General features: G+C 52.0%; 1 protein-coding gene across 1 annotated transcript in view; it reads right to left on the bottom strand.

Annotated features, from left to right (window-relative positions):
- Window positions 1–2403: 2403 nt before the first annotated feature.
- LOC133132198 (histone-lysine N-methyltransferase 2A-like) overlaps window positions 2404–27989 on the bottom strand; it is a 63906-nt gene continuing 38320 nt past the window's right edge. The window contains exons 13-35 of the mRNA XM_061247482.1: window positions 27625–27738; window positions 26762–26946; window positions 25991–26164; window positions 25536–25646; window positions 25373–25446; window positions 23165–23349; window positions 22623–22729; window positions 19362–19499; window positions 19101–19259; window positions 18245–18362; window positions 17729–17807; window positions 17113–17273; window positions 16591–16713; window positions 11864–16316; window positions 11495–11560; window positions 11297–11370; window positions 10999–11160; window positions 10697–10771; window positions 10406–10580; window positions 10155–10262; window positions 8427–8510; window positions 7918–8047; window positions 2404–7202 (exon numbers count right to left, since the gene is read on the bottom strand). Of these exons, the coding sequence (XP_061103466.1) occupies window positions 6927–7202; window positions 7918–8047; window positions 8427–8510; window positions 10155–10262; window positions 10406–10580; window positions 10697–10771; window positions 10999–11160; window positions 11297–11370; window positions 11495–11560; window positions 11864–16316; window positions 16591–16713; window positions 17113–17273; window positions 17729–17807; window positions 18245–18362; window positions 19101–19259; window positions 19362–19499; window positions 22623–22729; window positions 23165–23349; window positions 25373–25446; window positions 25536–25646; window positions 25991–26164; window positions 26762–26946; window positions 27625–27738 (7331 nt within the window). The 3' untranslated portion in view covers window positions 2404–6926. The remainder of the gene's footprint in view (window positions 7203–7917; window positions 8048–8426; window positions 8511–10154; window positions 10263–10405; window positions 10581–10696; window positions 10772–10998; window positions 11161–11296; window positions 11371–11494; window positions 11561–11863; window positions 16317–16590; window positions 16714–17112; window positions 17274–17728; window positions 17808–18244; window positions 18363–19100; window positions 19260–19361; window positions 19500–22622; window positions 22730–23164; window positions 23350–25372; window positions 25447–25535; window positions 25647–25990; window positions 26165–26761; window positions 26947–27624; window positions 27739–27989) is intronic.

Below are 27989 nucleotides of genomic sequence, written 5' to 3'. Positions count from 1 at the left end.
TGTCTGTTAGCCAGCCCAGTGGTTCCCAAACTCGGTGCTGGAGTAACCCTGTGTTTGCTGGTTTTTATTCTAACCGCAATTGCAATCCAATAATTTTTTATTAATTGGGCGCTTTTTGTGTTTAGAGGGATTCATTTCCCCCCGTAAACCACATTTTGTCAGATAGCTATGCATACCATAAATAATACAATTCCCATGTTCATATTGTGCTCATGGTGCTATATTGCAAACAATGCATTAATTCTGCAGAGAAAGTGCATAAAAAGAGGCGGCATGGATGGTGCAGTGGGTAGCACTGCCGCCTCACAGCAAGGAGGTCCTGGGTTCGAATCCCCGTCGGCTGGGGCCTCTCTGTGTGGAGTTTGCATGTTCTCCCCGTGTCTGCGTGGGTTTCCTCCGGGTACTCTGGTTTCCTCCCCCAGTCCAAATACATGCAGGTTAGGCTGATTGGAGAGTCTAAATTGCCCATAGGTATGAGTATGAGTATGAGTATGAGTATGAGTAATGTGCCCTGTGATGGACTGGCGACCTGGCCAGGGTGTATTCCTGCCTTTCGCCCAATGTATGCTGGGATAGGCCCCAGCCCCCTGTGACCCTGTTCAGGATAAGCGGGTTCAGATAATGGATGGATGGATGGATGGGTGGATGGATGGAAGTGCATAAAAAGTGGTCATTTATTTTTATCGATTAAATTAAAGACTAAGATGAATCGGTAGACTCCTAATTGCTGAACGTGTGGACATCTGACCACCAAAACTAAACGATTTGGAAGATAACGAAGAATTGGAATGATAACAAGGCAAACCTGTGTTGATAAAAAAAAAGTGTTCAACCACCTAATAAGGAGCCTATTAATTAACCTCAGTCTTTTATTTGTTACCAATTCTCATGCAGTTGGTGGCAATATGGTGCAATAAGCACAATATGAACATTGTAATTTGCAAAGCTATTTCTGGCATAATGTGGTTTAAGGTCAATAATCCATCTGAAGATCAAAAGTACCTCATTAAGATTGTTACAATTCTTAGATGGCTATGGTTGTGGTTGGAATGAAAATCAGCATATTCCAGGACTGAGTTTGAGAACCACTGATATTGCCTATAGATATATTATACAGCGGTATAGCAGCCAGGTCGATGAAGACATCAGAGTCCTAGGCCAGAGGTGTCCAATCTTATCCTAAAAGGGCCGGCGTGGGTGCAGGTTTTTGTTTTAACCCAGCAGTAACACACCTGATTATACTAATGAACTAATCGTGGTCTTTAATCAAGACCTTGATGAGTAGAATCAGCTGTCTTAGTCCTGTGCTAAAACAACAACCTGCACGCACACCGGCCCTTTCTGGATAAGATTGGACACCCCTGTCCTAAGCTACAGCTAGCGCCAGGGTCGGCAACCCTGGTCCTAGAGAGCCTCGGGTGTGATGGTTTTTGCTTTCACCTAAAAATAAGCAACCGATTCAGACCCAAGAAACCGCATGAGGTGAGTTAACCGTGTAATCAACTGCTTTCATTGATTAATTAAGTGCATTACATTACATTATTGGAATTTGGCAGACGTTCTTATCCAGAGCGACGTACAGTTGATGAGACTAAGCAGGAGACAATCCTCCCCTGGAGCAATGCAGGGTTAAGGGCCTTGCTCAAGGGCCCAAACGGCTGTGCAGATCTTATTGTGGCTACACCGGGAATCGGACCACCAACCTTGTGGGTCCCAATCATGTACCTTAACCACTACAGGCCGCCCTAACTAAGTACTGAGTAACAACGAAAGTCAGCACATGCTGCGGCTCTCTAGGACCAGGGTTGCCGACAACTGAGCTAGCGTATCAAAATACTTCATAAACAAAGTGGATTTCAAAAGAGAAAACGGTAGCCAAGTTGCCAGTTTACCTGTGTCAAAACATTTGTCTGACAGTCAATTGACTGTCAGGCTATTTTTCAAGGGGATTGGTGTTGGTTTTCCAAATCTTGATCATAAAATAAGGATAACCGTAATCCACCTGCATATCACGCTTAATTTCTTAATTCAAATGAAAAGTTGAAAACTATTTCAAATTTGTTTTAGGTTGCGGTCCAATTGTGCTCCCCATGGTCCATGGTAGAGGTTGGGCCCTCCCACCTCCATTGCCCAGTTTCAGAAAGACACTCAGACTCAGACTTATACTCACTCACTCTGACACTCAGACTTATACTCACTCACTCTGACACTCAGACTTATACTCTCTCACTCTCTCACTCTCTCACTCTCTCACTCTCTCACTCACACACACACACACACACACACACACACACACACACACACACACACACGTATACATTCTCACAGAAGCAGAATTATGCCTTCTGATGTGTAGAGGATCTCAAAGGAACAATTAAATGAAAACTCAACTGGAAGAAAAAGTGATCTGGATATGTTTATTATTTAAACTATCACTTAAATAAAAAAGTGCATAGAAAATAAACATGATTAGAAACTTTACTTTTTACAATTATTTACAAAGATTTTTTTCTTTTTTCATTATTTTACATTCAGTCTTAAGTAGTTATAGTACGGTTTAAAATTATTATTTGTTATAACGGTCTTTCCTTCATTTTTGCAATACAAGAACACTGTGGAGACCCATACGGACATGTCACCTTTATCATCATCATCATCATCAATAGTCTTCATGATGGAGCTCAGGAGTCCACATGGGAAAACACCAAAACACAGGAGTGTTCAATTCAGGGCCAGAGAAAAAAGGAATCCTTTTCCAAACTCCCACCCCCCCCTCCTCCCAGGCCATTCCACACAAGTCCCAAACCTCTGCAATACTTTACATGACAGCACTGGTATACAAACAATATATCATTAAAATCATACTCATCCACCCTCTTCAGCAGAGTACAGAAGACATCTACTTAACTGACTAATTCAAAGTAGCAAAAAATAAATTACCAATAGTACGAGCATAAAAACCAAAATGTATAATAATTTTTTTTAAACTAACATCATTACCATCATCTTCATCATCATCATCATCATCATTTTCTTACATAAGACACCACAACAATAAAACCAAAACGTCCTGATAGATAAGAGCAGAGGAGATGTGGTCAGCCAGAAGAACATTTAGTTGGAGGTTTTACCATGGGGGGGGGGGGGGGGGGTGTGTGTGGGGAAAGGCTTCTTTCTCTGGCCTACATAAATTTAACAGAATTATACCACATCAAGTAATCGGTCTAAAATCCCTGTAAAAAAATGTACAAAGAAAGAAAAAGAAAAAAAACAAAAAACATTCACTACCACAATAAAAAAAACACAATCAAAATGGCTGACCTCAAGAAGTTCACAACCACATTATACAGATATATTTTTCATACTATAAATATCGTTCCTTTTTAGAAAACAAAAGAGAAACTGTAGCACTCCCACAGAAGAAGCGCTCACAGGCACAGAAGAACTGGTACTGGGGACCAAAAATACAAGCTGCAGCACAACGGTAATCTTTATCTAAGTTGATACTGTAACACAAAAACCATTAGAGAGTGTACACTGAGAAAAGATGCAATTCGCTTTAGTAAAGCCGCTGTTTGCTACTGTAACTATTGTTTGCCCATTCTGTAATAGTTTGTAGATACTGAAGTATAAGTTGCTATTTATATGTATGTGTGTATATATATAGAGAAAGTTAAGATGGAGTTACTACAGATGCAGAGGTACTGTGGGGATCACAAGATAAGGTGAAGAAAAGACTACAATGGATTTTTTTTTCTTTTATTATTATTTTTTTTGACAGAATGAAGTCTGCCATTTGTACACCCAGAGCTGACAGACGACCTCCCCCTACTGTGAAGGACAGGTCTCAATATTGCATTAAAACGGACCCCGAAATGAAAGCACTTATGCCCCCCCTCCTCCTCTCCCACCTAAGCCCTTCGAAGATTAGCAGCATCACTGCCGTTATTCGGTTCCCATTATATCGAGTTCGGCGTCTCCTCTCCCACCAATGACAGTGGTCCATTATCCCTGCATGCTACTATAACGCTCTCTGTGAAGTTCTGTTCCTCTTAACACGCCATCCACGTGTAAAAAAAAAAAAAAAACAAACCAAAAAAAAACCCATTACTGTTCGTGTGTTCAATGTTTACACATCCCGTCCCATCGTTCTATGTTTAAAATACATTCAATATCGAGTGATAGAACTGAGTGGAGAGACAGAAAACGGTTGACTTGGAACACTCGGCTCATAACAGTGACCATTATACAACGTAACGGAGATGAGCCTTGGTCTGGAGTGCTTCTCACTTTTTTTTTTTTTTTTGAGAGAGAGACACATTTACAATAGCTGAGACAAAATATACCACGGCGGGGGAGGAAAACAGCTGCTCGGTATGAACTAGATTCCTCTGCACTCCCTGCTCAGGCCGCACACTGAAAACAGCCAAGAGGCATAATAATATTTGTTAAATGTGTTTTCAAAATTCCCTTAGCCTACAGATCCTCTGCAGACTTTAAAACCCATTAGCAGGGAGAGGCTGAAGAGGTGCACGTGTTGGTGTGGATTCCCCGCCCCCGTGGAAACAGTGCTCTGTGTAGGGGCAAATCCGTATCATTGGATATCCAACACCATCTATTAGCAGTGCTGCAAATGTACTACGACTAACACGATCCGACTGATAAATGCGCCTAAAAAATAAATATACATCTACCTTAAAACTGGACTGGATACAAATTCACAAAGTTAGCTTGAAACGTTCCACTCGTACTTCAAAATTTCCTCTAACGAGCAAAGACCAAAGATAAAAACAAAGCCTGAAGAATTTAAAGGCTTATGAGTATGCTTAATTTCCCTTCTGTTAGGCCGAAAGGCTGCAACGAACAGAAGCCTGCCAAAATTCAAACAGACGTAATTAGAATGTATTTTCCTACAATTACAATCGTCGGTACTAAACGACGTCCTACTTCTGCGTGAGGCAAACCAACATGGATTGAAAAAACGGGCACGAGCAACTGGTGGACTGCAGTCTATGGGGATGGAAAACAACTTTAGTCTTTGGAACCAAGACATTCAGGCTGCAAAATATGCAAGAACAGAATTTCTTAAAAAATAAATAAGGCAGCTCTCTACATTTAAAAAAGTCTACACCGAGCTTTTAGCCTTTGTAAACAGTTCACTTTCCTACAAAATAGGCGCCAGTAAAATAAATACAACTCGTTTTATTAAAAAAATAAATACCATCGTTAAGTGCTTTTTCACCAGCAAGTGCGTTTTTTTGTCTCGATTATAGAAAAATATACATATTATTTACATTTTAGAAAATAAAGCATGAACGTCTTTCCCCACTGAATGGTAGAAATTAGGGAAAGGTCAATGACGCAGTCCAAGTCAACAAAATATTAAACAATGTAGCCTCAATTTTCATCTTTGCTAAAAAATTTCAATTTGTGGAAATGCTAGGAAAAATGTATCACAGGTAAAAATGAATTGGACCTCTTCTGTAACTGAATCAATTGTCTTACTGCAGGTCTGAAAGGGTATTTCTTGCCCGTAGAAGACAGACAGATACACGGACAGACAGAGTGTGTTAAACGGCGTACGTCCCCCGCTGCCTGTCACTAAATCCGAACAGCAGATACAAAGAGGTAAGTGAACAAGTGTGAGCCAACCGGCTCTGCTACTGTACAATGTCGTTTGTTCATATTTCTACGTCAAACAGCCCAGTCCCAAAGCTGTGGAGTCCACCAGTAGCCCCGCCCAGCGAAGCCCTGTCCTCGCAGCCTCTAAGAGCGCACGCCTTGCACTTTTACCTGCATGCGTGCGCAAGATTTCGTCATGAACATCAGCATGACTACGCAAGTCTACACAATTCCATAAAAACCAGACCTGAAACATGGACTGGCACTCCCTCTAGTGTCTAAAATGCACACTGCTCCAGACCCGTCAAAGTCGGGTTGACAAAAGGATATATTATTTACATATATTTATTGACAGAAAAAGAAAAACGGTTATGGAAGTTTAGTTCTTTTTTAAAAACAGACCCGGCATGGCTCTTTATTTATTTATTTTTATTTTTTTTCTGCAGGCCTCAATGCACATTCAAACACTGAGGAGCTTCGGAAGGGCCCAGGTTGTCAGGGAAGCAAGGGCTCTGATTATTACAACCAAATTGGTCTTTTTTTTCCTTTTTTTTTTTTTTTTGCTCTAAAAAGAAAGAAAGAAAGAAAGAAAGGTTTCTTGCATTTCCCTTCAAAAATTGCACTTTGGTGTAAATATTGTAAGGAAAAAAGGGGGGGGGGGGGGGGGGGTTGCTTCTGAAAAAATAACAAAACTACTTTTGTGTTTGCTTAATTGTTGAGAGTTGAGCATCAAAGGTCAGTTCTTTTGAGTTTCAGTAGTCAAAGTACCATGTGTATAGCTGTAAGGTGTTAGATAAGATTTCCTATGAATGGGGCTGAAATTTGACTCGTTCTATTAGATAAATCAAAATGGAGGAAAACCCCAAGACTCCCGGGTCTCACCGTGATACAAACGTGTCACCTTGTGCATTTTTCCTTTTTTAAATTTTTTAAAATTTTTATTTTTTTTAAACTCGTCTTTCTAATGAGATAAAAAAATAATATATAGAACTGTAAAAACATGAGGCACAGTAATAAATAATTTGCTTCCTTCCTCAACACACCCCTTCACAAAACAAGAGGCCTTTCAAGCTAGTGCAAACACCCCAGGACCTCCCTTGCCCCATCTTCAGCTGCGCGCTGACGCGACACCAACATAGCTGGCCCACGCAGTGCTAATTCCCCCTCGTGCAGAAACTCAAGGAAGAGGGGTGCCATGGAACCGGGCAAGCTCTGGAGGTAAAAAGAGGGGGGGGGGAGCGGAGCGCAGAGGAGAGGGGTGGGGTGGGGTCGGGTCGGGTCGGGGGGGGGGACAGGGTTGTCGTCTAATTGAGGAACTTGCGGCACTTCTTGGCTCCGCAGTTGCAGGGCAGCTTGTTGCCGACCGCCTCGATGGGGAACTTGTAGTCGTAGGTGAGCTCCTCGCCGCGGTAGATCTTGCGCATGGCGAAGATGACGATGTGCTTCTGGCCCTCCACGTTGATGACGCGCGAGTAGCAGTTGGGCTCGCAGGAGTGGTTGATGAAGCGCGCCGCGTTGCCGTGCGTGGTGGCGTCCACCACCTCGTAGTCGTCGATGCGGAACATGTAGCAGCCGATGCCCTGCGCGAAAGGGGGGGTTACGGAGAAGGGACGGGGGTCAACGAGAGAGCTCAAAAATCACTCTGGGAGGATGTGCGTGCAATGGCAGAGAGGAGCTGTGGTTAAGGCGATGAACTGGTAACCCAAACTGAAACAACCGGGTTAATATTGTCTGCTAAATTTTTACTAATATTTCTTAAACATGTAGAGAGGTGGGGACGGTCACATATGAGAACAGGAGAGCCTGACGAATACTTTATGATGCAAGAAGGCATCCAGTGTGAGACTGAGGTGTCCAAAGCCCTGACTGCTCACATTGCCATTTGCTGGTCCACTCTCACATTTTGCTCACATTCCAGTTCACTTGGCTTCGGTCAAAGCAATGGTCTGCAACGGCCAACAATTCAGGTTGAGATAAGACCCCGCACCTCACACCACATGGTAAATGGTAAATGGTAAATAGTTGGCATTTATATAGCGCCTTTATCCAAAGCGCTGTACAATTGATGCTTCTCATTCACCCATTCACACACACACTCACACACCGACGGCGATTGCCTGCCATGCAAGGCACCGACCAGCTCGTCAGGAAAATTTGGGGGTTAGGTGTCTTGCTCAGGGACACTTCGACACAGCCCGGGTGGGGGATCGAACCGGCAACCCTCCGACTGCCAGACGACCGCCTGAGCCATGTCGCCCCTATCACCCCACACCTGGGCCCTTCCCCTTCTCTCACCTTGCTGTCGTAGTACTTCTCCCGTTTGTCAGTGAGGACAGAGCGGATGACGTTGCCGGAGTACTCGATCACCATCTCTCCCACGTCGATGTTCCTCTTGCAGAAAAGACCGCGACCGTGGATGGGCGACCTGGCAAAGTGGAGAGTGTGGTCATTACATTACATGTCATTTGGCAGACGCTCTTATCCAGAGCGACGTACAGTTGATTAGACTAAGCAGGAGACAGTCCTCCCCTGGAGCAATGCAGGGTTAAGGGCCTTGCTCAAGGGCCCAACGGTTGTGCGGATCTTATGGTGGCTACACCGGGGATTGAACCAGCGACCTTGCGGGTCCCAGTCATGGACCTTAACCACTACACTACAGGCCGCCCCATTTTAGTGGCAGGACCACTGAGCTGTGCTACAGCTTCAGAGTATCAGAGGCGGTGTGTCTCCGTGTGTGCCTGATAGCGTCTGATTTGGCAGTCCAGTTACAGCCCCATACACAGAGACTGCAGGTGTGCACATACCTGTAGACCCCCACCGCCTCCTTGGAGGCCTTCTTCAGGTGCCGGAACCTCATGGGCATAGGCAGGTCCATGCTCGTGGCCCGTCTAAACACACACAGAACATTCGGAAAGTTATACAGAGAGGAGATGATGGGAGATGAATAACTGAACTGACATAGGGGTGGGGCAGCGCATGTCAGCAGTTCTCAAGCTTTCTAGGGCGGGCCCCTGACATGTGCATAGTGCCCAAGAAATTGAAAATCAAACCACAGCTCATCTACCAAGGAGGAACCCCCTCAAGTCCTCTTCCATTTTAAGACAGACCCTAGATTGTGACTTTGCTGCTGTCCCGGTCAAGAATGACGCCTCACAAATAAGTGTTGTAGGACAAGGCGGCAATATCCTCCCAGCCATGCAGGTCAGCTCCTATGCTCTCCCCCAACAGCTACAGCAAATGTCTCTGCTATTGGAAGATGATTTTCACAGTGAGATCACACTGGGCGAGTCCAAAAGTATTTCTTCTGCCTTTTCACTTAAGGCCACTTGCAATGATGACACAAGCAAACGGACCGTGATCCCCGCCATATTCAGCAGTATTTCCATAAAATATCAACTGAAGCATTTCCCCCAGGCAAGCAAGGCGGGTGCCGATTTAGTCACGAGATTCACTCACATTAACACCCAAAGTCAGTCAAGTTTGCGGTCTCTGGGCTGAACTCAAATCAATTATAGTGCAGTATGGGCCCCCTTGAAACGAAAAAGTTTAGCCCATTCAGGAAATGAAAACATCAGCAATTCATGTTGGCCTGAAAGAAACCCTGCAAGTTCTCATCTCTCAGGTCTCTTGGAGATAATCATTTAGCTCATTCTGCAACTCTAAGCACTCCTTCAAGCACTTCTACCACAGCAAAGCCTGTGCACATCGAAAGGGAACATCTTTTTAGACCTGCACCCAGTTCTGTGGCGGTTTTGAAAGAGATGTTGACCACTGCTACAAGAGCATTCAACACACTGCGCAGGTCAGGTGCTGACCAGAACATTTCTATCGCTGCCGGAGGTTGCAATCACTCCTACTTCTCTTCATCTTTGCAATTCAAAAGGTGTTAGGCAAGACACTCAGAGTGCTTTCTCTCTAGTGCCTTAGTAACAGGTTATTTATGTCCTCTGTCACCTGTAGCCCGCTGTCTTTGGCAAGAGCAAATTGAATTTATTTCGGTGCTCTGGATGTTTTGTGCGCAAGAGGTCCTTCAGTTGCCTCTTTCATGAAACCTGTAAGCACTGCAGCCTGCCACCGCAGTGCCCCAGGAACCCAAATTCATAAAAGCTTTCGTCATTTAGATTTGTTTCAATAGTGGGCTCTTCACTTTCATTATGGTTCCTGGTTTGAGGAGGTGGCTAGGGCATGATTTCTTCTGAAACATTTCGACCAGCTAATATTTGTCTGACCACTATCATTTCTTTGTGTTGATTACAATTGGTTGAGTGTTTTTTTGTTGCAAAAGGGACAGTTTGAAGAAAATGCTTGTACTCCCCATTTTAAGCAGTACATTGTAAAATGCCCATGATTACTGTACAAATGTATTTTTCACAGTCCCCTGGTGTGCCTTGAGCCCAACTTTGAGAAGCGCTGACGTAGGCAACAGCGGAATTACAGACAAATGAGAGGAGCCATCACTGGGGCAGAGTGGAAGGTAATGAAACACAGGAGAGACAAGGAAACACAGCAGGAAGCAGCAGCCAGGGACTCACCTGGCAGACTTCAGCTGCACCTCCTCCTCATCTTCATCATTGGGGCTGTATTCAGGAGGCTGTCTGTGTCTAGAGGCCAGGAAGTTGAACATGTCGAACACCGATCGCCTGAGAAGAAAAGGGTACGGACAGACACAGACACAGACACAGACATGAGCAGGTATTGAGGAATTCCCTGAACTCGGTGACCCCCCCTGCCCCACCTGAACCGCCTACACCCCCCTCCCCCAGCAGTGGAGGGGCAGACCTACCTGTGGTGCAGCTCTGCACGGGCGGAGCCGTGGGGGTTGATTGGCGGCTCCTCAGGCTGCTCCGGCTTGTGGAAGCGGAAGCGGTAGTTGCGGCAGTGCCGGGCCCCTTGGAGTTGCTCCAGGAGGAAGAGGACAGCATCGTGAATCACACCCAGCATGCGTAGCCCGCTGACTCCTGAGAGGGGAGGACGGTCGGGTTTGTTCAATCAGGCATTTTGTCTCAGTGAACGGAACACATACAATCGGCTAATCGTCTCTGATGCGAGTGTGAATACGACCCCGGGGTCTGACCTTCGAAGGAGAGCTCCTTGAGTCGGGCGTTGGAGCGCGCCTCCTGGACCTTATCCGTGAGAGACTTCCAGGCTTCTGTAGGACGGAGATAGAGAAAGCGTGAGACACAAGAATGGCAAGAAACTGTCCAGGAGACTCATACATGGGGGGCATGAGGTTATAGGGATATAGGTACAGCATTAAAAAAAGTTAAAAAGTAAAATAAAAATAAAAAGTGGAGAGGCATGGGTTGGAGTTACTGCACACAGAACAGGGGCACAGAGTACTGCACACAGACAGATTGTACCCATTCAGAGGCATACCTTCAATGCTCTCGCTGCGGATCTGGAAGCCATCGTCACTGCAGATCTCAAACATCAACCCGCGCCTGGGCTCCCTGTCCGGTAAGGCATCCCTCCTCTTTTCCACCATTTCCCCGCTGAGGCCTGCCCCGGCCCCTTCACTCTGAGCCTGGAGGACTGGCACTACAGGGCACAGAGTAAAACCCATTGAGACATTAAACAGGAAGTGATGTCATATCAACCCACCAATCCGGGGACCTGACTACTGCAAAGTGGACGGGGACACCAGTACGCAGGAGCGGGCCCGGGCCGAACTCACCTGAGACTTTGGGTTTGGACTCTGTGACCTTGGAGGTAAGAACAGAGGGAATGGCCACTGCAGCTGGGGTCCCACTGCACAAAGGGCAAAACAGAAGGAAATGGGGTCAAAAACACTTACTCCAAATGTGGACCAGGCACAGGGAGGTTTCTGCAGCTCAAGGGTGGGATTACGGCTAAAAAATTCCAAGAAACTCACCAGGTCTTCTGGTCCCTTTCGTTCGGCTCCACTTCCATGAGGTCAGGAGAGAAAGCGTCTCTGGGCCTGCAGACAAGATCATACACATTCCATTTCTACCCTTATATAGCTGAAATATGTTCTATGCAGATTTCAACATAAACAGACTGGTGCACTTCTGTTATGCAGTCAAAGTGTGGTTTAATAGGTTCCTTTGACTGAAATGTACCAGGCGTTCACATTTCAAAAACACAAAACAAAACCTAAAGCTTCATGGTTATTATTAAAACTTAATGGTAATGGTTGCACACTGGTACCGACTCAGAGTATCTGTTCAAACTCAGAGCTGAAATTGTGTATACATTGGTGTAGCGTTTGGCCGTGTCTTACCGAGGGGACGGGGACGTTCGACCCTGCTTGTCGTGAGTGTTGAGGGGGCTCTCTGAACGCCGGAGCTTGTGTTTCTTCCCGCTGGCCTTGTCCGGGCTGCGTTGGGTCCGCTTAGCTTTGGGCTTTCCTCTGCTGGAGGCCGGGGCCAGAGGCACGGCGCTGCTCAGCTGCTCCGGGCCCCGGGAGATGGGGGTGGTGCGCGAGCTCTGTGCCGAACTGCTCGCCGCACGGGACCTGCTGGCATCCTGCCCCGCGGAAACGCGATCCAGGGTCTGGGGCTTGTCGGCAGACACCCGGGACTGCGGGCGAGGCTGGAGATGGTAGGTGGCGCCTTGCTGACCCGGCTTCTGGCCCACGGACATGCTGATGGTCTGGCCCGGGGGCAGCACGCATATGCTGCTGGTGTTGGGGGGCTGGGCGGGGCCGCCCAGCTGGGAGATCACGGAGCCGCCTGCCTGCAGGACCACCTGCTGCTCGGGCAAGGCCAGGCTCTGCGGACCAGCTTTCAGCAGCAGGCCTCCGATGGACCCCGTCATATCGGCGGAGCCCAGGAGTCCTGCTGGGGAGCTCAGGGACACTGACCCTGGCCCCATTGGGACCACATTAAGCACAGATTGGTTTGGGTGCAGCCCAGCCACGGTGCACGGCACCAGGTGTTTCGGGGGTTCCTGGCCCAGGACACCCGCTTGCACAGGAGGGGCTGACAGCCCCTGTATGGGGGCAGGCTCAAAGTACACCACGCCGGGTTTGGGTCGCTTGATGATGTTTGGAACTTTGCGCTGGGACGCGGCGGTCACCGAGGTGACTGCTCCCAGCTCCACCAGACCCGACTGCGTGGGTATGCCTGCAGAGATCTGGGTAGGCGAGAAGTTGATGAGAGTCATGGGCGTGGCCTCGGCAGGAGTCAGCACCGGTTGACTTCCGGAACGGGCTACCTTCTTGGTCTTACGTGGCAGGAGCCGGGTCAACGGCCGCTTCTTGCCATGCCCTGAGGTGGGCGTTGCTGAGGAGGGGGACGTTGTCGAGGCGCTGGAGACAATGGTGGCACCGTGTGCCAGCTCGCCGTGGGAGTCCGGGGAGTGGACCCCGATGAGGAGGCCGGAAGTGGTACTGGGAATACCAGGCTGGAAGCTGGCCTGTGTGACTACAGGGAAGGTGTGGATGTGAGAGTGGTGAGACATCGTGACCAGTCCTTTACTGCCAGCTGGGAACATGGCACTGGAGGCTGGTACACTGGTACCAATGCCCGTTGCCAGAGCCATCGAGCTGGTGTCCATAGCTCCGGTGGTGCTGACTGACGGGCCTATCTGGATCTCCTGCGTGACGCCATTGGGGAGGGTCTGCAGGACATAGAGCCGCTGCATGTGCTGGTTAAGCACAAACAGCTTTTCTGAGCCGGGCTTCAGGTGACTGGTAGCGGTTTGGACTGTGGTACTGGGCACCTGGGCAGGGCTGGAGCTCTCCACGGATGTGGCCAGGTACTTCTGCCCCTGGAGGGGCACCGACGGTGAGCCAGGGAGCCCAGGTGTTCCGGAAGCACGTGCCAAATCCTGGCCGCTCGGCTCCACCGCCTGGCCAACGGGAGGGCTCGTCATGCGGTCGGGGATGAAGTGCTCTTCCGGTGTCATCCGACCTTCCGTCACCTGAGAGTCCCCGCTCGCCGCCGCCCCTTGCGGGGTCTCCGTGGAAGCGCTGTTGCCTCCCCTCTGCTTCTCCTCCCCTTTCTCCGCGGCGGAGTCACCGGAGGGCAGGGAGAGGATGGGACGTTCGGCAGGTTCCGCGATCAGGGCACTGTGATTCTGATTGGTCACCGAGGGGCTGCGGGTGGTGAGCACAGACAGGTCCGAGGGCAGCTCCAGGGGAAGGCCGTACGACTCCTCCCCTGTGATGGACGCACTCACGCCGCTCTCTCCTGGCTCTGCGCTGGGCAGGGGCTGCGGGAAGTCCTCGAAGAGGCCGATATCCTTCGCCCGATTAGTGTCCAGCCCGAACCCTTCTTCCAGGGACAAGAGCTCAGAGGAGGATGCCTCCGGCTGCTGGCCCAGCGTCTGCATGGAGGGCGTGTTGAGCACAAATTCCATAATGTCGGAAGGCAGGATGTTACCGCAGTCGTCGCTGTTGGTGTTGTCGGAGTCCGATTTGAGCAGATCGGTATTGAGGGAGAGCTGGGTCTCCAGAGGGTCCTGCCCTTGGGATTTCACGCTGCCTAGCGGCAAGTTGTTCTCTTTCTGACTCTTTCTACCGTCACGGCTATTGCTGGATCCGCCCCCTCCACCACTGTTCTCTGCCTCCTTTCCGGCGTCCAGATCAAGCTTTTCTGTCCGCGCCTCCCGGCCCTTCCTCCTCCCACCACCCTTGTTGGAAGAGGTGGAGCCCGTGGCTGCTGTGGTAGAGGTGGTTGTTGTGGTAGCAGCGCTAACACTGGCATCGCTCTCCGAGCCGTCATCCACCCCGTCCAGCTGGCCAATCCTGGGACGTCCCAACTGCCGACGTGCTGCCGCCGTCCCTTCCCTCTCCTCATCCCTCCGCTCTTCTTTCAGAAACCTGTGAAGCTGGGACCCTCTTCCCATGATGCACCGCTGCATCCCGCCCATGGGCAGGACGCTCCCGCCGGTTGGGCTGATGATGGTACGGGTGAAGTTGTAGTAGCAAGTGTCCTCGGAGCACTGGCCAACTCCACCCTCCTCCTCCTCTCCGCTCTCCCCCGAGGAGGTGGTGCTCGTGTCGTCGGCCCCGTCAACCTGACCCTGGGCGGAGCGCTTTCCTGTCCCGCCACCTGCCCGTCTTTTCCCGGAGCCCTCCCCTCCGCTGCAGAAGGGCAGGTCCTCCTCTCCGTAGGAGCGCACGCCATAGAAGGGAGTCAGGCCAAAGAACATGTTGGAGCGCGCCCTGGCGCTGCGCCGGGGGTAGCGCCGCTTGGCCGAACCGGCTCCATCACTGTCTTCCTCAAGGTGCTTGTCTGCGCTTCTGCCGTCCTCCAGAGAGTGCTCCCCCTCTTCCTCTGCTCCATGTACCTCCCCGTCCTCCTCAGCCTGACGGGGGGGGAAGAGTCCCTTTTCTGGGTCTTCCTCTGGGAGATGCAGGCCATCGGACTCCGAACTGTCCCAAACTCGACACTGGGCAAAGAGTGGCGAGCGGGAGGCCTTCTTCTTCGAGCCCAGGCCGGCAGGCAAGAGGGAGGCAGATGTGCCCGTCCCGGAGGAGGTGCCGGCCGTCTTGGTCCCGTTGGAATCCATTTTGAGGGGCGTCAATGTTACCTTGACCATGCGCTTTCTGTCCCTTGATGAGGAATCCTTCCGCGTTATATCAGAAGGGGCATGCGACGACCTCTGGCCTTTCACAGAGCCGAACCTGCCATGCGGCTCATCTGAGGTGGTACTGTTCTTCCTCTCAGGGCTGGAAAATCTCTCCCTGGCTTTAAGAGGCATGTCCCGCGCTTGCTTTTCCACCTCCCCTGGCTCCAGTGCCCCGGGACCTTTGCTGTCACCGTCCGGCACGTCCATCTGAGGGACACTGTTCTGAGGAGCTTTCCCCTTCTCTTTCCCAGACTCCCTGATGGCGGGCGTTCGGACTTTGGAGCGAGTCTCTTTGAGGGCAGGGATTCCGCGGCCGGTGGCCGAGGACACGGCCGCCTGAGAGGCGGGCTTGGCGGCAGCCTCTGTGGTGGCGGCAGAGGCTCCGGACATCCACTGCGGCTTGGTGACAGGAGGTGCGGCCTGCCCCAACAGGAGATCTTGGGCCTTCCTCCCTGCACCTTTGTGGTGTGCTGTCTGAGGGGAACCGGGTTTCAGCGGGTCTTTGGAAGCTGGCACCAGGCTTGGATTAGGCTCCTTTGCCAGGTCGCTGCCACTGGTGTCCTTGGGCAGTGTGGCGGCGGGGAGACGGGATGCCAGGCCAGGGCCAGCGGACAGCTCTTTGACGTTCAGCTTCCCTTTTTCCATCTTCATGCTGCTGCTGCTGCTGCCACCCCTCTGGTGCCCGGACAGCACTGCTGTACCCAGCGGCGGGGACACTTGGCTGCTTCCAGCCAGGGCTGGCAGTGTCTCCGAAGCTCTGGATGCAGGCCTCTCGACTTGCCCTCCCGTGGGACGGGGGGCGCCCTCCACCCGTTTCTCCGGAACGCCGCACTGATTTTTGTGCTGGGAACCCGGGCTCAGGGTCCTGGTTTCGCGGCTCTGTTTGGCGTCCCTCCCGGTCGCCTTCTCCTTCTCCTTCTCTTTCTCCTTCTCCGTCGAGGTGTCCCACAAACTCAAGCTCCGGGAGGCCGTGGACAGGGAGGGGTCGGAGGAGAAGGCCCCCATCCGGCCCCGCGGTGGAGAGGGGGCCCGCTGACGGGGAGGTTGGGGCGAAAGGGAGGAGGTGCTGTGGCGGCGGGACCCAATGCTCCTGAGGCCAGGGGTCAGTAGGGGGTCGCCGACCGTGACAATCTCATGCGGTGAGCTGGAGAGACCTCCTATGTGCGACAGAAGCCGAAAGAACAGTCATTAGACAGGAAGTGCCGTCAGACAGTACTCATCACCTGGGACGCAAATACACTAATCAAATACCAATGTAATGACGCTACAAAATACTCTATATTAAGTCACCCAGACTGCTTACCTTAGATGTAAGACGTAACTTTTGTATAACTGAACTTACCAAAAAAATAAAGCCGAATTGGCTTGAACATCACTTCTGAAATTGTAGAGATGGCAAAGTAATAATAAAAATAAATGTGCCATGCCTACCTGTGGAAGGGAGCGGTCGGGAGCCAGGGGACCTCTGGCATGGGGGGTAACTGGGATGCCGGCTCCGGGTGGCTGCCTTTGGCTTTGGTGTGGTCGGGGTGAGCTGGCCTTCTGATGGGCGCACTGCGGGGGACATTTCCATTTCGGTCAGGAACAAACAGTTGACCTCACACTAAAGAATTCAGCCACTCTCACAGCAATGGCATAAGGAAAAAAAAAATTGGAAGTAAACCGTCAATGACTCTCTAAAACCAATGAAGCCACTGATTATCAGGTCAAGGAAGTCAGTCTAGGCTGGAGTAGATAACTGAGAGCTCATGGTAGCCCCACTCTAAACACTGGGAGTGTAACCAAAGATGGTGGCTTTGATTCTCAGCCGGGATGCTGCTGCAGTATAACTTGAGAAAGGAACTTAAAATATAAAAATATCCAGCTGTTATGTAAAATTTGTTACTCTGCTAAATGGCGTGAATTCAGATGTATGCTGTTAATGTGTCTGGGCAGACGTAGAGCATGGCCTACCTGCAGATGTGGGCGGGCTATGGGCGATGGTGTGGTTGTCTTCTTGCTCCATAGTGCTGTTGATGTCGGCCTCCACCACTGGGGGGCAGCACACCAGGATCTTGCAGGTGTACACACACCGCTTGCGGGCGTCCAGAGTGCTCCAGTACACCCTCGAGCATCTGGGAGGATTACACACGTTGGTGAATGGCGCCTCTGAACGCGACAAACCATTACAAAAGGCAACTAATGTTGAGTGCAATCAAAGACCAGAGCTCTTGTCATTGTTACAAATGTTCTAAATAAATGTCCTCAGAAATTAATGCATAAAAAATAAATAAAACCGTGTAATCATGAATGAAGCTCAGCTGCAAAACAAATAAAACCACATCTGAAGAATGTGCAGTAATAGAATAAATATCGCCAGTAACAGCCCTGCACACTCATCAAAGACTGCGGTTAACCTTTCCCAAGAACATGGTTTTTCCCTATTCAAAATGTTTGCATACAATTGTAATTATCACACGTTCCAGACAGACAGTGGATGTGTGCCAAAAAACACAAGCACTCATACTGTAGGCAAACACAGTGAGAATGAATAAGGAGGGCTACTACTGTACTACACGGAACTACTTACTGATAACCGACGGGGAAGAGTTTGCGTTCACAGTCTGAAAGCTCTGTCAGGATCCCTAGGCAGTCAATGGTCATTGAGCCTGCATCGACCACAACACACAAGGGGTTACAAACCAATGCCGGTGCGGTCACCTACTGATGTTAAGAACAGCCAAAGAGAACATTGCTTTATAACAGTTTAAGCACCCGCTTTTTTTGTTCCCTTGAGATCCAGTGAAATCAAGCTGCTGTTGTCGTTAATGTCATCTTAGTTACATAATCTAGAACTAAGAGCAGAAATGACCTGAGCAACCAAGTCATTGCTGGAATGTAAGAGATTGTGTAGCCAATAAAGTTTTGTTAGTAATTCACCCACTCTAAAACATAAGGCCGTTATATTTTCTCCAAAAAATAGGGTGGATATGCATCTTGATTTCATTAATTGTTTTCATTTCAACTAGGTCACACCGCTGCACAGACCACACAAACCGAATCATGACAGGATATGCGATTGGCAGTTGAGGGAGGGGATAGGTACCAATCATCATGTGGATGTTCTCGGGCTCCACGCCACTCAGAAACTTCCTCCGTAGGCTGATCCCCTCAAAATCCACCAGGATTCTCCGTGTGACCTCGAACCCGGACTCTGACATCACCTGCATGGGGGGCCCAGGGTAGACTTGTTGGCAATTCAGTTATCAACTGACAAATTTATTTATTTATTTTTTTAAACCTCAAAACCTTTCGCATGCTGGGTGCGGAGGTGTGATTCACTGGGTAGCGGTGTGCGAGGGGGGGGGGTGGGTGAAGTTTGTTGTAGTTGGGGTGCGATTTGTGATGGGGTACGGTTGGGAGCGGTTTGTGAGTAGGTGGGGTGTGGTTTGGTGTGGTTTTCGGTCGGTGTCAAAGTGGGGTTGTTTTATGAATGGGCAGAGCAGGGTTCAGTGGGTCGGGTGACAGTTCTGAAGAGGTTGCGTCTTCTGGGGGGTTTTTTTGGGGTGGGGGGGCCTCACTCCGGCGGCACGGATGGTGCAGTGGGTAGCACTGCCGCCTCACAGCAAGGAGGTCCTGGGTTCGAATCCCCGTCGGCCGGGGCCTCTCTGTGCGGAGTTTGCATGTTCTCCCCGTGTCTGCGTGGGTTTCCACCGGGTACTCCGGTTTCCTCCCACAGTCCAAAGACATGCAGGTTAGGCCGACTGGAGAGTCTAAATTGCCCGTAGGCATGAGTGTGTGAGTGAATGGTGCGTGTGCCCTGCGATGGACTGGCGACCTGTCCAGGGTGTATTCCTGCCTTTCGCCCAATGTATGCTGGGATAGGCTCCAGCCCCCCTGCGACCCTGATCAGGATAAGCGGGTTCAGATAATGGATGGAAGGATGGGGCCTCTCTCCTCACCTCCCCCTTGATGAGGTCGCGGTGCCGTTGGCAGTACACCTTCTTGTCCTCCAGGAAGACGCAGTGGCGCAGGCGGGCGCACATGAAGTGGTAGTTGCTGGTGCAGGTGGACAGACAGCAGCCCACCGTGGCCCCCGGCCTCTGGCAATGCTCACAGCGCTGGGGAGGGAGACACACACGGCACTGAGCCACACGCCCCTTCCCTCAGCCCCGAAAAACTGTCGCACCCTGGGAGTCCGCGACACCTCCCCCGGGCCTTACCAGCTGCTTCCCGCGGATCACGGCCATGTGGACGTTCTTCAGCGAGCCGTCGTCGTCCTCGAAGACCTCGGCCGACCAGAGAGCGCAGTTGACGTGCGTCCACTCGTTCTGCCCGATGTACAGGAGTCTCCCGCTGTCCTGAGAGACACACACGCGCACAAACACGCACCGTGTATGTACGTGGACGCAAGCAAAAACGCACGCAAGCACACGCGGTGCTGTGCAGGGCCCCGTGTGACCAAGCATGACGTACAGCAGGGGTGTCAAACTCCCGGGAGGGCCGCAGCGTCTGCTGGTGTTTGCGGTTTCCTTTCAATCAGCAGCCAATGAAGGCCTTGAGAACGAGGTGTGTGGACTCTCGAGCCAATGAAAGACTTTGAAATGCATCTCTCGTGCTGAAACACACCAAAAACCAGCAGACACTGCAGCCCTCCAGGACTGGATGTTTGACACCTGTGATGTAGAGCATGTGTTGGGCAAACTTGATTCTCCAGACAGGATACAGGCAGGGGCAGACAGACAGTGAGGGGCAGACAGACAGACAGGGGCAGGCAGACAGGCAGACAGACAGACAGACAGACAGGGGCAGACAGTGAGGGGCAGACAGTGAGGGGCAGACAGTGAGGGGCAGACAGTGAGGGGCAGACAGACAGACAGGGGCAGACAGACAGTGAGGGGCAGACAGTGAGGGGCAGACAGACAGTGAGGGGCAGACAGACAGTGAGGGGCAGACAGACAGTGAGGGGCAGACAGACAGACAGGGGCAGACAGACAGACAGGGGCAGACAGACAGTGAGGGGCAGACAGTGAGGGGCAGACAGACAGTGAGGGGCAGACAGACAGTGAGGGGCAGACAGACAGGGAGGGGCAGACAGACAGGGAGGGGCAGACAGACAGTGAGGGGCAGACAGACAGTGAGGGGCAGACAGACAGGGAGGGGCAGACAGACAGGGAGGGGCAGACAGACAGGGAGGGGCAGACAGACAGACAGGGGCAGACAGACAGACAGGGGCAGACAGTGAGGGGCAGACAGACAGACAGGGGCAGACAGTGAGGGGCAGACAGACAGGGAGGGGCAGACAGACAGGGAGGGGCAGACAGACAGTGAGGGGCAGACAGACAGTGAGGGGCAGACAGACAGACAGGGGCAGACAGTGAGGGGCAGACAGACAGACAGGGGCAGACAGTGAGGGGCAGACAGACAGTGAGGGGCAGACAGACAGGGAGGGGCAGACAGACAGGGAGGGGCAGACAAACAGTGAGGGGCAGACAGACAGACAGGGGCAGACAGACAGACAGGGGCAGACAGTGAGGGGCAGACAGTGAGGGGCAGACAGTGAGGGGCAGACAGACAGACAGGGGCAGACAGTGAGGGGCAGACAGACAGTGAGGGGCAGACAGACAGGGAGGGGCAGACAGACAGGGAGGGGCAGACAAACAGTGAGGGGCAGACAGACAGACAGGGGCAGACAGACAGACAGGGGCAGACAGTGAGGGGCAGACAGACAGGGAGGGGCAGACAGACAGACAGGGGCAGACAGACAGACAGGGGCAGACAGTGAGGGGCAGACAGACAGACAGGGGCAGACAGTGAGGGGCAGACAGACAGTGAGGGGCAGACAGACAGTGAGGGGCAGACAGACAGTGAGGGGCAGACAGACAGTGAGGGGCAGACAGACAGACAGGGGCAGACAGTGAGGGGCAGACAGACAGACAGGGGCAGACAGTGAGGGGCAGACAGACAGTGAGGGGCAGACAGACAGGGAGGGGCAGACAGACAGGGAGGGGCAGACAAACAGTGAGGGGCAGACAGACAGACAGGGGCAGACAGACAGACAGGGGCAGACAGTGAGGGGCAGACAGTGAGGGGCAGACAGACAGACAGGGGCAGACAGTGAGGGGCAGACAGACAGTGAGGGGCAGACAGACAGGGAGGGGCAGACAGACAGACAGGGGCAGACAAACAGTGAGGGGCAGACAGACAGACAGGGGCAGACAGACAGACAGGGGCATACAGTGAGGGGCAGACAGACAGGGAGGGGCAGACAGACAGGGAGGGGCAGACAGACAGACAGGGGCAGACAGACAGACAGGGGCAGACAGTGAGGGGCAGACAGACAGACAGGGGCAGACAGTGAGGGGCAGACAGACAGTGAGGGGCAGACAAACAGTGAGGGGCAGACAGACAGACAGGGGCAGACAGACAGACAGGGGCAGACAGTGAGGGGCAGACAGACAGGGAGGGGCAGACAGACAGACAGGGGCAGACAGACAGACAGGGGCAGACAGTGAGGGGCAGACAGACAGACAGGGGCAGACAGTGAGGGGCAGACAGACAGTGAGGGGCAGACAGACAGGGAGGGGCAGACAGACAGTGAGGGGCAGACAGACAGTGAGGGGCAGACAGACAGTGAGGGGCAGACAGACAGACAGGGGCAGACAGTGAGGGGCAGACAGACAGACAGTGAGGGGCAGACAGACAGGGAGGGGCAGACAAACAGTGAGGGGCAGACAGACAGACAGGGGCAGACAGACAGACAGGGGCAGACAGACAGACAGGGGCAGACAGTGAGGGGCAGACAGTGAGGGGCAGACAGACAGACAGGGGCAGACAGTGAGGGGCAGACAGACAGTGAGGGGCAGACAGACAGGGAGGGGCAGACAGACAGGGAGGGGCAGACAAACAGTGAGGGGCAGACAGACAGACAGGGGCAGACAGACAGGGGCAGACAGTGAGGGGCAGACAGTGAGGGGCAGACAGACAGACAGGGGCAGACAGTGAGGGGCAGACAGACAGACAGGGTCAGACAGACAGACAGGGGCAGACAGACAGACAGGGGCAGGCAGACAGACAGGGGCAGGCAGACAGACAGGGGCAGGCAGACAGACAGGGGCGGGCAGACAGACAGTGAGGGGCAGACAGACAGACAGGGGCAGACAGACAGACAGGGGCAGACAGTGAGGGGCAGACAGTGAGGGGCAGACAGTGAGGGGCAGACAGACAGACAGGGGCAGACAGTGAGGGGCAGACAGACAGACAGGGGCAGACAGACAGACAGGGGCAGACAGTGAGGGGCAGACAGGGGCAGACGCGGGCAGACAGGGGCGGGCAGACAGGGGCGGGCAGACAGGGGCGGGCAGACAGGGGCGGGCAGACAGGGGCAGACAGTGAGGGGCAGACAGACAGACAGGGGCAGACAGTGAGGGGCAGACAGGGGCAGACAGTGAGGGGCAGACAGACAGGGGCGGGCAGACACTCACGTTGGTGCTGTCGTCGCCGTACTTCAGGCACAGGGCACACTGGCGGTTGTCGCTGACGTCTGGCGGGGGTGAAAGCTCGGGGCTGTCCTCACGGGTGAGGTCTGGGCCTGCGGGGCGGGGGCCACATTTAGTGCAAATCCAATGGTAAATGGTAAATGGCTGGCATTTATTTATATAGCGCCTGTATCCAAAGCACTGTGCAACTGATGCTTCTCATTCACCCATTCACACACACACACACACACACACACACTCACACACCAACGGCGATTGGCTGCCACGCAGGGCACCAACCAGCTCGTCAGGAGCATTTCGGGGTCAGGTGTCTTGCTCAGGGACACAGCGCCCACATCGCTGCACTTACCGCCTGAGCCGATGTGGCCCCCCCACGTCTAACACACGGCTTGACGGACAGGACACAGACACACAACCCTGACAAATCCCCATAACCCAGACGCGACCAATCACAGCAGCGGCTTGCGACCTGCTGACCGATGAGGGCGGTTCCCCGGGGGGGGGAGAGGCGCGCCCGGGCGGCTCACCGTCCACGTGCACGGGCGGCGGGGTCGGGGGCGAGTCTGGCTCGCCGGGGGCTTTGGGGCGGGGCGCCGGGATGATCTTCTTGGTGAGGGGGGGCTGTTCGGCCCGGGCCATCTGGTCCCTCTCCTGCCACTGGGCGTAGTTGTGGTCCAGGGACGGGGGCAGCACTGCGTTGGGAAGCAGCCCGCTGTCGTGCAACGATACGGGGGGGGGGGGGGGTCACTCAAGCCTGGAGCCTCACTCAAACACAACAGGGCTTATTTTGAGTGCACATTTTACCCTCCTTTATACAATAACCCTTGTAATTATCATTAGCCTTACAGTATTATGAATTACTCATACATATCCTATTCAAATCTATGGTATAGTAAGGGGGGGCCTGGAGATTAAAGTCTGGTAATCACCAATTTAATACGTTCAAAAAGGAAATTACCTCTATGCATGAGAGAATGAACAGAAGATAGAAAAAATGTGACTAAATTCATTCTGGGGTTTGTGTGTGGCTTTGGTTGCTGTGGAGTTGGTCTAAGAACCAAGCTAGGTTTGTTCAATTAAATAAATGAATAACTATTTAAGGGAAGTTCCTTCTCTATGAAAGGGGAGTAATCCAATACATGGATTTATGAAACCGCAACTAAAAGTATACATTAACAAAAGTCAATAGAAAAACGTCCCTTTTCCCATTTATCAGAAGAAATAGTTTCACGGTTTGTTTAACAGACATCCTCTGTTTGTCAGAGAATTAACAGAGATGGAGCCAATGACTTCACATTGTTCTAATTTAATCCTTTGGTTTTTTTTTTGTGTTTTTTCTTTTTTGTTAAGATAACAACCAACGATAAAGACAATACAGACGTACAGTCTGACCGCAAAAAGCAAACACGAGTCCCAAAAAAACATTCCACGAAACGCGATCCTCTCACCCATCCAGTCCATTTCAATTATCTCTTTAGCTCCGCGGGAACGAAGACGCGCTTTATGAACCGTGACGGGTAACCCCAAACGGCGGGTCGGACAACAATGCCTTGTCTTCTTTTGTTTCGAGCTGACAAGGCAAGGCGACCGCAGGGGCGACCGCTGCTCTGTGTAAGGGGACACTGCGGGCTGTTCACACCGAGGCGCAGGGCCAGAGCGAGAGAGCGGAGGTAAACAGCGCGCTGCAGTACAGAGGCCGTAAGGGCAGGGGAGGGGGCAGCGGCCGGCAGGTAACTTGCTTAAAAAAAAAAATGCACATTTGCACTTTTAAAATACAAAATCACTTAAAATACTAAATTTTGTTCTGAGGAAATATAACGGCTTTATGTTTTCGAGCGGGGAAATTAGTAACATAAAACTTTATCGGTTACACAATCGCTTACATTCCAGAAATTCAGAAACAACTCCTTGGTTGCACATTGTCTCCATCTTACGCACCCTGCATTTTGCACTTTAATCTAGGACTTTAGAATTTGTACTCGTCTCAGTACTGAAGTTGTAGATGGCTCTGTATGGTAGCTGCAGACTTGGCCTATCTACCTTGTGTACTAGACTTCTATTCATGGCTTTACAACCGCTCATGTGAATTGTACCTTGTCCAACCTGTTGGGTTTCTTCTCTGACCTTGATAAGCACATTTTTGCACATCGCTTTGAATAAAAGCATCTGCAAAAATATTGTAGTGTAGCTTTGGGGCGGGCACCGGTGCAGTGGAACTCGTGAAGGGCACAACTTGGCAGGGCAGTTCAGGAGCAGCAGTTGTAAGAAAGAATTTTTATTTTATTCATGTTTCAGTGTCTGGATCACAGGTGTCAAACTCCAGTCCTGGAGGGCCGCAGTGTCTGTTGGTTTTTAGGTTGTTCTCAGCACCTGCGGTTCACTTACGTCGTTGATTGGCTAAAGAATCCACACACCTTGTTCTCGAGGCCTTAATTGACAGCTGATTGAAAGGAAACCGCAAAAACCCACAGACACCGCGGCCCCCCGGGAATTCAGTTTGACACCCCTGGTCTGGATCTATCAAACCCACAATCGATTTCACACGAAACATAAGGCCGATTAAAAGCACCCGTGACAGGCCCAGGTGGGGAAAGACGGTGAGCGCAGTGTAACCCACACCGGAGCAGCGAGGAGGGTGCTGGGTTTTTGGGCGCAGCGGGAGGTCAGCGGACAGCAGAACACAGACCCCCCCCCCCCCACAGCTCCACCACTTACGTGCAGCTCGGCACACTCACCTGGAAGAGCCCTTGTGTGGCTCCCAGAACCGGGACTCCTTCACCTTAAACCAGGGGAAGATGCGCTCCATTTGCTGAAAGAAAGAGAGGGACACGTCAGAGAGCGTTCAGCAGAGGAGGGCTGGGTGGGTGGGGGAGGCGCAGGGGTCGTTCCCGGACTCACCCGGATGAAGAAGGACTTGACCATGCTGTTGGCCTTCCTGTTCTCCGGTTGCCCGCCATCGGTGTTGATCGCCATCTGTATGATCTTGGCGATGTCGTCGCTGAACTCCAGCTATAGGGAGTCACACGGATGCACACACATAAGCTTCCCTTCGCCGGACAGTCGAGAGGTTTGTTTGCGAGACCGGTGCGAGGCATTCGGATTCGTTTTCGGTACGTTTCAGCCAACGTTATGATCTGGGTCATTGGTCGACTAGACTTGACAGGCCAACTCCCATGAGGGCCACATGAACACAATTCAACAGGAGTAGTATCCAAGTTGTGGATTTTATTTAGCAAAGCAGACCCTTGGAAGTAGGGCAGACTTACCAGACATCAGAGTTTTGGGTCAAGTTCATGGTAATGTAAAGTAGGTGTGCGGTGTTGACAAGAGATACTGGGACAGGGCCGACTTACCACCGCCTTGTACCTCCCCAAATCCATCTTTTTCTTCACGGACTCCAGGTCCAGGGGAGAGTCGTTGGGCGGGGTCACCTCGGTCAGGACCGGGGGGTCGGGCCCCTCGGGGGAGCGCCGGGAGGGCAGGCTCTCCTCGGTCTCCGGGTTCAGCTCTGGGGGCTTCATCACGGCCTGCAGGACAGAGGCAGAGACTCAGCACCCTGTCACCCCATCTCACTTACCACAGTATGGGACATAGGACACTTACCGGTCTGTACCACAGTATGAGGCATAGGACACTTACCAGTCTGTACCCCAGAAGGGGGTCAAGGACATATACCCATATATACAAAAGTAGGGGTGGAGCACACCTACATTACATTACATTACAAGGCATTTAGCAGACGCTCTTATCCAGAGCGACGTACAACGAAGACTTGAACACTTACCGGTCTGTACCACAGTAGGGGTGGAGCACACTTACCAATCTATACCACAGAATGGAGTCAAGCACACTTACTTATCTGTACAACAGCACAGGGTGGACAACACTATTGGGCATAGGACACTTACCGGTCTGTACCACAGTAGGGGGTGGAGCACACTCACCGGTCTGTACCACAGTATGGGGCATAGGACACTTACCGGTCTGTACCACAGTATGGGGCATAGGACACTTACCGGTCTGTATCACAGTAGGGGGTGGAGCACACTTACCGGTCTGTACCACAGTATGGGGCATAGGACACTTACTTATCTGTACAACAGCACAGGGTGGAGGACACTTGCCTGTCTGTAGCGCAGCAGGTGGGTGGAGGTGCGGGAGTTGAGCAGCGCGGTGAGGACCTGCCGCACAGACCCCTGCAGCTCCTTCTCCAGAGCGGTCCTCCACTCCGCCGGGGGGCGCTCCGTGCAGCTGGTGCAGGTGTAGGCCACGCTCTCCGGCAGGTTGGACAGGATCTCATACATCTCATCTGAGAAGGGAGCAGGAAGAAGGCTCTCGAGCACTCCATCACACTTACAGGTGATAACAGCTATCAACGGGCACCAGCCCAGCAACGCATATGAAGATCTTCAACAGCCATTTATCAATCCAGCAGTTGCAGCAACAGGAGTTAATAGTGCAAAAAAGATGTCTGGATGATAGCTTCCCTTTTCTTAAAGATGACATTACAATATCTGATTTGTACTACTCTCAGATTTATTAACCCTTGTTAATACCCAGACCAGTGACTGTATCTGAGGTTAGAGCACAGTTAATGATCTTAAAAAAATAACTGCAGAATTTCTGTCCTGACACATGTATTATGACTGCAGTTTATTTACGGCTTGTAGTTTCGCATCTGAGAAAAAAAGGTAATTCCAGCACACACCTCACCAGTGCCCAGTCTCTTCAGACTAAAGCCTGATTTATACTTCGGCGTCGAATCTCCGCAGAGGTTAGGGCGTAGCCGTGTTCCCTACGCCGTAGGCTACACAGAGGCTACGACGCGTAGTTACATTTCTGGGGAGGTGCGCGTCAGGCTACGCCGTAGGGAACGCGGCTACGAATAGGGTATGCGTAGGCCACACCGTAGCCTCAGCGTAGATTCGACGCAGAAGTATGAATCGGGCGCGACAGCGCCACGGCGCCCAGGTGTGACGGCACTCACCTGTCAGTTGCTCGCACTTGGCGTGCACCCAGCGGTCGCAGCGCGCGCACTGCATCATCTTGCTCTCGTAGTCGTCGTCGTCGTAGCACTTGTTGCACAGCGGGCAGAAGTTACCTGAGGGAGACCGGGCGCGGTTTAACCTGCTGCAGCATCGCCCCGCTGTCCGCCCCTATCCCGGCCCCAAACCCCACCCATCCACCTGCATCGCCCCCCACCATCCGCCCCTATCCCAGCCCCAAACCCCACCCATCCTGCAGCACCCCGCCATCCGGCCCCAAACCCCACCCATCCACCTGCATCGCCCCCACCATCTGCCCCTATCCCAGCCCCAAACCCCACCCATCCACCTGCATCGCCCCCCACCA

This window comes from Conger conger, chromosome 7, assembly GCF_963514075.1.
Source record: "Conger conger chromosome 7, fConCon1.1, whole genome shotgun sequence".
NCBI lineage: Eukaryota > Metazoa > Chordata > Actinopteri > Anguilliformes > Congridae > Conger > Conger conger.
The sequence above is the reverse complement of the archived record's forward strand: the minus strand, read 5'-3'. Positions and strand labels throughout refer to the sequence as shown.